This window comes from Drosophila busckii, chromosome 2R (genome assembly GCF_011750605.1).
Source record: "Drosophila busckii strain San Diego stock center, stock number 13000-0081.31 chromosome 2R, ASM1175060v1, whole genome shotgun sequence".
Taxonomy (NCBI): Eukaryota; Metazoa; Arthropoda; class Insecta; order Diptera; family Drosophilidae; genus Drosophila; species Drosophila busckii.
The window spans coordinates 16,393,867-16,401,895 of NC_046605.1; the positions used below are offsets into that span (position 1 = coordinate 16,393,867).

At 43.0% G+C, this 8,029-nt stretch overlaps 2 protein-coding genes across 2 annotated transcripts; both read left to right on the forward strand.

Moving 5' to 3' along the window:
* The first annotated feature begins 3,657 nt into the window (after positions 1-3,657).
* On the forward strand, positions 3,658-4,748 carry LOC108595779. Its single transcript, XM_017981071.1, has 3 exons — positions 3,658-3,759; positions 3,981-4,307; positions 4,364-4,748. The coding sequence occupies exons 1-3, from the start codon at positions 3,712-3,714 to the stop codon at positions 4,694-4,696; spliced, it is 708 nt and encodes a 235-aa protein (XP_017836560.1). The 5' UTR covers positions 3,658-3,711; the 3' UTR covers positions 4,697-4,748.
* A 273-nt stretch (positions 4,749-5,021) lies between these two features.
* Positions 5,022-6,845, forward strand: LOC108595490. The gene is made up of 3 exons (XM_017980743.2): positions 5,022-5,129; positions 5,192-5,497; positions 5,556-6,845. The coding sequence occupies exons 1-3, from the start codon at positions 5,076-5,078 to the stop codon at positions 6,765-6,767; spliced, it is 1,572 nt and encodes a 523-aa protein (XP_017836232.2). The 5' UTR covers positions 5,022-5,075; the 3' UTR covers positions 6,768-6,845.
* Positions 6,846-8,029: the final 1,184 nt, after the last annotated feature.

Genomic DNA, 8,029 nt, shown 5'->3' on the forward strand with positions numbered 1-8,029 from the left:
ACAAATCGTTTGTTTTTACAGCAGTTGTATCCACAATTGAGATAATATTTACTCTTCAAAATGGAATGTTGTAAGCTGGTCCACCTAACAATGTTTCACACCAAACAGATGCTCGGGCAACGAAACTTGCTCGACTTGCAACTATTTAAGCCCGCGAAGCAGCCACTTAAATTGGTAATAAAGGCAGCAGCATACTAAAATGTAATAGCCATTTAGCTTTTGCCAGTGAAAATCAACTGTAAATTGCATAAACTGTATAAACTGTAAATCTAACGGCACACAAAAGGCCACGGAGCCAAAGTTCTGGAGGATCGTGTCCCCAACGTGCAATGAAAGCGTTAATAAATTTCCACAACGCAGAACGCAGCACGCATATAACAAAAAAGAGAAAGCGCAAAAAAATCTCGCGCTGCTTTCAAATGCAAATCTCATTTTGCCACTGGCCCCACCCCTACCCCCACCACCAGCCACGCCTCTGCCAAGGGTTTTGCGCTAGTTTGGCGGCCGTCCATTTCATTGTACAATTTTAAATCACATTCACAATCTGATAACATTTAAATAAGCGCATGGCACAAAATTTCAAATGCCGCCCGAACGCTTAGACCGCAAATATTGTTGCCAGCAGCAAAAGGTGGCAAGTTGGGTGGCCCAGTCTAAAGTTTGAATTGCTCTCGAATTGTTTGGCAGAGCTTTAAAAAAGAAACACATACATTTAAATGCTGCCATGTGCTATTTGAATGTTGCTAGTTGTTGCGGCATATGTGACGACGCATTTGTTTGTTGCTGTTTAGGCGAACATGCCACACATTAACATATAACAATTTTTGGCTACTTTACACACACAAAAAAGGAGAAAAAAGAAACATCAACAAGTAACGCAACTTCAATGTTTTGTCCATAGTTTTATACACTTTTGATTTTTTATATAGAATGCAAAAGGGTAGCATGAGGTTGGGTGAGTGTATGTAAAAGGCAGATGGAGGCGTGGCAGACCTAAGTCCTTATAGCTGAGTCAAGTCTGTCTGTCCGTCTGTCTGTATAAGCAAGAAGAACTCAGAGGCTATAAGACTTCTAATCCACAAGTAAAATGGAATTTCCTTCCACCTCTTCTAAAAAATTTAAAAATCAATGGAATAGAATACAGTTTTTAAAGCATTTGTTTTACTCATTAGCTTAAGCAATTAGCTCTGAATTTGAGCCTGAACGGATAAATTACTTAGCCCTTTCTTTTATTCTTTTTTCACTTTATTCTATTTCTATATTTCCCGTCAAGCATTGCAACCAAACTGAGTATGTGTAGTCAAAGTGTATCATAAAGTTGGCTGAGTCAAACATTTGCTCGCTTTATTTATATTTTGTGCAAAGTTGTGCATTGGTAAACTCAAAAAAAGGAATATCACGCCCCGTTTAAATATAATTTACAATGAAATGAAATGTGACAGTCAAAAGTTGAACACGCCACAAATTTGCATAAAAAACTCATTATGAATTTCAATTAAATGGCCCAACGGCAACTTGCAAGTATCTGCACTGCAGTTCGAGCATTCAAATAAAAACCACAAACTTTCAATTGAAATGACTAAAATATGGTGTTCGAATGAATAAAAAGGCAAATAGTAAATGCTGTGATTTGAGTTGCAAATAAATATTGCACATGTGTAGCATAAATTGAATAGCATAAATATTTTCTAGGCTGTTAAAATGTATTTTAAATAATTTCGCTGGTCAGAGCAAATTGCAGAAAAATCTTTTGTTAAATACTTGCCGGCCACAGGCCACAGGCTATTATTATAAACAAAATGGAATATGAATTTAGATGGAAGCATGTTGCTGTTTAGAAATTTTTGCAGTTGGCCACAAATGTCGACACGTCTAGCATTCATAGAGCGCGTTGTTGCGGTTTTATTTTATTGCCAGCCCAGCAGTCAGGCCATATACATGAATATAGGCAGCTGTTGTTGTTGCATGCAACGCAGCGTGGCAAGCACTTGCTAAATTAAAACTGCCATTGTGCGTGCGCCCTGTCTAGACCGTTGCATTTATTTTGCATACAAAGCGGTTTGTAAAACAAAAGCGCAAATGCTGCTCTTGAAAAATGCGCAACACTGCGCGTGGCATGAGGCATGTGGCAGGCGGCATGAAATGCCTGTTTTAATGATAAACTGCTGCAAGCCACTGTCAGAACTGACAGCATATGAGCGTAAGAGCCTTTCGCTTGCCTTTAATGCGGAAATGAGCACGTGATAAAGGCCAGTCCGGACCCGGACCAGGGTCCGGGCATAAATCATTGCGCATTTTGGCGTGTGTAATGAAAATGCTTAACAGCTACTTAAAACGCGGCAAGCAAACAGCAGCAGCAGCAGCAGCAGTCGCGTGTAAATGACACTTGAAGCCGCATTACAAGCTGCCAGCCAGCACAAGCTGACAATAGGTGTCATTAAAAAAAAAAAGAAGTAAAGTAAAAAACAAGCCCCAAACCATACCCCTTGTGCCTTGTCAGCAACAAAGGTTGCAGCAACAACCCCCAAGCAGCTGCCACAAATATCAAGCGTTGACAGCTCAGCGAATTTTCAGCTGGCTGTTTATGCTTTTGGCAAATGAAATGGCTGCCAACATTTAAATTAGCCCACACGTTGAATTAGCACGTGAGTCAGCCACACACACACACACACACACAGCGGTTGCACACACAGACGTACACACACCTGACTGCCTGCAGTTTGTACTTTTGATTAATCGCCCGAGTTGGGGGGCGGGCAAACAAATACTTTTTACGCTTTTGCTTATAAATCTTGTTTGCCTGCGTTGCATGATATATGAGACTGTACGCAAATGTTGCAAGTACTTACTTATGCTCGAATCACAGTCTCAAGTTTGTCTGCTGGCAGCTTTTGATAAATCTGCTGCCAACTTTAAATTTAGTCGCTCTTGGCTGATAAATTTTATATGCTGCCATGTCTTTTGTTTGTTTACCAATTGTCAATTGACTAATCAGCACGCAGGCAGCTTTAAATATCAATTACATATAATTTAAAGTGCCTGTCGATTATAATTTATAACTTAAGCTCCCATTTTGCTGATAGCTATGATAATCAAGTTCCCAAGAAAATGCAAAAATTCGTGGAAATCGAAATCACTTTGGCTTATCAAACCACAAACAGTTCGTGGAAACTGCGCAAACATTTTAAACAAATATTTCATTCACATTCTCACAATGCAATCTAATCAGCACCTAACTGCTTGACAACGCGCCAACCAAGCCAGCGCCACTTGATTGGCTTACAATGTTCGTAAGCCAACTGGATTGCATATTACAGCTGCGCCGGCTGAGTCATGACTCTGATTTAAAAATAGGTACTTATATCACATGAACTGCAGACACATAGACACCAGATACGAACGCAAGCCAAGTGGCCTGATAACGAAATTAGTGAATGCGACATGACTTGCTGATTAGTCAACAAATTTATCGTAGCAACATGTCTGAATTCTCCTCTGTTTTCTTTTTTTTTTGGCTAACGCCAAAAACTGCAGAGCAACCAATTAAAAGTTAATTGTCTTGTATCTTGTATCTTATCGAGCTGCAGCAAATGCTTTGCAATTTTACAGACGCTATAAATAGCTACAGCCACTCGAGTTGAGCAATTAGTAAGCAATCAGAGCATTAACTGTCATCAACTAAACCAAACTAAACCCCAAACTTGAAGCAACATGCAACTATTTACACGTGTGCTATTGTTGAGCGCATTGGCATTGGGCGTAAGTATCTAGTTTAGGGTGGGTCATTTTATTTTTGAAAAATTAGCATCATATTCTACGTAAAGTGCTAAGGATATTTCTAATAGAAATCAAGGCTCTATAAATTCATTTTATACATAGAAAAAACAAAAGTGCAGATTGTTAAATTATTTCTGAGTCAATATTTTTTATCGCCCCACCCTTGTCATAAGCCAACAAACTTAGTTTTCTTTTATCTGTAGCTAAGTGTGGCCAGCGAAGTGGTCGATAAGCAAAGTCTCTTGCGCATGGTATTTTCCCAAATGCGCTTCGATGAGCGCGCGTTGTCACCCGCGGAACAAACTTGCATTAACTTGTACAACAATGCCACCAACCACTTGGGTGAACAGCTTGCCAACAGCACCAGCAACTGTGAGGACGCTGCCAATCGCACCACCGTGAACAACTATCGGGCTAGCAACTCCTCCGTCAACGATGTGCGCAACAAGCAGCTGCAGCTCATCAAGGCGCTCCAAACTTGCCAGAATATGACAGACAATAAAATGTATCTAAACTGCACAACTGCCAATGTAAGTAGCGCTCACATTAGTGCAAAGTAGTCAATTTATGTGTTTTGTGCTTACAGTTCGATAGCAATTTGTATCTGCTGGATAGCGCCAACATTTTGGCCTATGAGACGGAATCGCAATATGCCGCCAATATGACCGTTGTGGATGCTGTGCGCAGCTCCTGCATTAGCTCCGCTGTCAGCCATTCAAAGACCCAGTCCATACAGGCTGCCAATGACTATGATGCCTGCATTGAGAAGACCAAGCAGCAGCGTGATCTGCTCGCAGCACAGCCTAAGCCAGCGGAGCATGAGCAGAAGCCAGAGAAGCCAGTGAAGCAGGAAGAGTCCAAGGAGCCGCAGCCTGCTAAGAAGCCGGAGCTTGAAGTGGCTGTGCCAGCCAAGGTCTAAGCCAATCGACGTGGAATAACAATAAACTATACAGCTTTCATTTCAAACTTAACTTGACCTTCTCAATATTTAAATCAACTCACTACTCGCACTTAAATCATGCGATGCCTGCTAGCAAATCAGCCGCTCTATCGTTGACGTCGATAATTATTTATACCCACATTTATATATATATATATACTATATACCATTATGCAGATAGCACCAATCATCAATCAGACTGTTTGGTAACGCAAGCGTTGAGCGCAAAAGCCCAGCGCAGCAGTAAACAGAATGCGTAATAATATTTCAAGTAGTTGATAGATAAATATTCGTGCAAATTTATTTAAAATGCTTGCACAGCCTTTGGGCCAATTCAGAAACGATTCGAGCCACCAGCATGGAGGTTCTCTACAAATTTCTAGTGCTCTTCGCACTAGTCTTCAGCGTTAATGTAAGTGTGTGAGCAGCTTTGATTTATTATCTATACTTTCAACTTTCAATATATATGTATAGCACGCTGAGCCTCTGCAAGCGAATGCCAACGAACTGAATTTGGAAAACACGCTCTTCGATGCGCTCACCGGCAATTTGGAGGCTCATGTGCCGAGGGATTTCCGTAGCTTGGATCAATGCATGGCCAGCTATACCCAAAGCAATCTGAGGACATTGGCACGCTTGGGCTACAAGCTGCGCCGTTGCGCCAACGTCAAGGAGCAGCAGCTGCAAACTTACTTCCAGCAGCAGAGCTCTGCGAGCATTAAGAGCAACTTCCAGCAGGAGATGCAAGCTTGTGCCTCCCGTCAATGCTACGCTGAAGCCGTAAGTTCCTTTAGCTTACTATTTTTCATCTCATAAACTGATCGTCCGTTCTCTTCAGGTAATGAAAGTGTTCTCTGCTGTGCTGCCCGCCGGTCAAACTGTGCGCCAAACCTTCCAGTGCAGTGTTCACGAAATCCAAAAGGCTTCATTCCAACTGGACCGTTCTTTCAAGACTATGGAAGATTGTATTTCGCAGCATCTGCCCGAGCCAAAGTGGAACTTCACTACTCCTGCCTGGAGGCCCAGCCAGAATGATTCCAATCCTATCTGGAACTTCACTACTCCCGCATGGAACTGGCCTGGTCAGAATAACTCCACTCCCTCATGGAACTTCACTACTACTCCTGCATGGAACTGGACGATCCCTGCTGAAAATGAAACTACAACACAATGGAACTTCACTACTACACCAGCTTGGAATTGGACCAGCCCTATCTGGAACTTCACCACAACCCCTTCATGGAACTGGACGATCCCTGCTGAAAATGAAACCACTCCACAATGGAACTTCACTACTACACCAGCTTGGAATTGGACCAGCCCTATCTGGAACTTCACCACAACCCCTTCATGGAACTGGACGATCCCTGCTGAAAATGAAACCACTCCACAATGGAACTTCACTACGTCACCAGCTTGGAATTGGACCAGCCCTATCTGGAACTTCACCACAACCCCTTCATGGAACTGGACGATCCCTGCTGAAAATGAAACCAGTCCACAATGGAACTTCACTACTACTCCAGCTTGGAATTGGACCAGCCCTATCTGGAACTTCACCACAACCCCTTCATGGAACTGGACGATCCCTGCTGAAAATGAAACCACTCCACAATGGAACTTCACTACTACACCAGCTTGGAATTGGACCAGCCCTATCTGGAACTTCACCACAACTCCTTCATGGAACTGGACGATCCCTGGTGAAAATGAAACCACTCCACAATGGAACTTCACAACTACACCAGCTTGGAATTGGACCAGCCCTGTCTGGAACTTCACCACAACTCCTTCATGGAACTGGACTATCCCTGCTGAAAATCAAACCACTCCACAATGGAACTTCACAACTACTCCAGCCTGGAATTTCACTACAACTCCTTCCTGGAACTGGACGAACCCTGCTGAAAATGAAACCACTACTCGCTGGAACTTCACAACTCCCGCCTGGAACTTCACTACTCCAAACTGGAACAACAACAGCACCACCACAGAGGCGCCAGCTCACCCAAGTTGGTGGCATAAGTTCTGGAGCGATCTGGGATTGTGAACAGTTCCCTTGAAGCTACGTCGTTAGCGTTATCACAACGTTAAATAGCAAATTTAAATAAATGTAATCAGCATATTATGTATAGACTTTTAAATAGATGCGTCGTGGGCCAATGAATGCCACGCAATGTGATAAGATAACAGTTTCAACAGTTTTAATTGCATGAACAACAACAAAAAATAAATGAAAAAAATGGCAAAGTGTTTATGGCAGTGAAAGCCACAAATTAGTCGACATTGGCATAGGCGTTGCCCACAAAGCCGTTGGCTGCTGATTAAGATTTATTAGCCAACTTGGGGGGCCACGTGTCGCAGATGGCTGCACGAAATGATGGATCTAAGTGAGGCGTCAGCAAAATATTATACAACGTCGAAGGGAAAGCGAAAGGCAAAGCTGTCAATAAGTGCAGAAAAACCGAACAAGCGAACACACACACACACAGACATAGACTTAGAGATGTGCTGGTCTGAGACGAAAGGCAAGCGGCCATAATTAGTTACACTCGGTGGGGCTAAATAATGAGCTAGCTGTCAGCAGCTTGTGTTGCAGGCAGCAGCATCAGCAGCATTATCAGATAGCAGACATCAGACAGCGGACAGCAGACAGCAGAAAGCAGCTAAATGGCTTTGGCTTTCATGGAGCACAAAGCAATAAAATAATCATAGTTGCAGCCAAAAGTTTGCTGCCTGGCTGGCATTCGAGTTAAGCGTAAATCCTTGCCAAAAGTTTAATAATTGCGGACAGCACTCAACGTTAGTTGCAGGTAAGCATATTATTCAACGCAGCCTGACATGCGAGTTGAATATTTGCATAAGCAATGGACCGCTCAAACTCACACACACACACACACACACACACACAGCGTGCAGTACACAATATAACGTATACGCTATGTGGGCCCAGGCTGTCTGTCTGTCTGTCTGTGGCTGCCAGCAGCGCTGTTCATACAAAGCGAATCTGACCCCAAACAATGAGAGTGCGCACAAAACTTTTAACCTCAGCACTAGTAGATAAATCAAGTTGGATCATCACCCACAGCATTCATTCTGCGCCATTGTCTACACACACACACACACACTTGTGTAGTTGTGTTTGTGAACACTGCAGGTGCTGCATATTCAGTGGCGAATTGCGGCCTGCTTTGGTGTCGAAGCTGCTGCTGTCGGCGCCACTCTGTTCAAACATTGACCAGAGTAGAGCATTTGTGAAGTTGCGCTGGTCAGGCGATAAATTAAACCAGCAACCTGTGCAAATATTCCTCA

Coding starts and splice junctions, on each gene's coding strand:
- LOC108595779 (XM_017981071.1), top strand. CDS start 3,712: ATGCAACTATTTACACGTGTGCTATTGTTGAGCGCATTGGCATTGGGC. Junction 3,760..3,980: donor TGAGCGCATTGGCATTGGGC/GTAAGTATCTAG, acceptor TTTTATCTGTAG/CTAAGTGTGGCCAGCGAAGT. Junction 4,308..4,363: donor TAAACTGCACAACTGCCAAT/GTAAGTAGCGCT, acceptor TTGTGCTTACAG/TTCGATAGCAATTTGTATCT.
- LOC108595490 (XM_017980743.2), top strand. CDS start 5,076: ATGGAGGTTCTCTACAAATTTCTAGTGCTCTTCGCACTAGTCTTCAGC. Junction 5,130..5,191: donor CACTAGTCTTCAGCGTTAAT/GTAAGTGTGTGA, acceptor ATATATGTATAG/CACGCTGAGCCTCTGCAAGC. Junction 5,498..5,555: donor GTCAATGCTACGCTGAAGCC/GTAAGTTCCTTT, acceptor CGTTCTCTTCAG/GTAATGAAAGTGTTCTCTGC.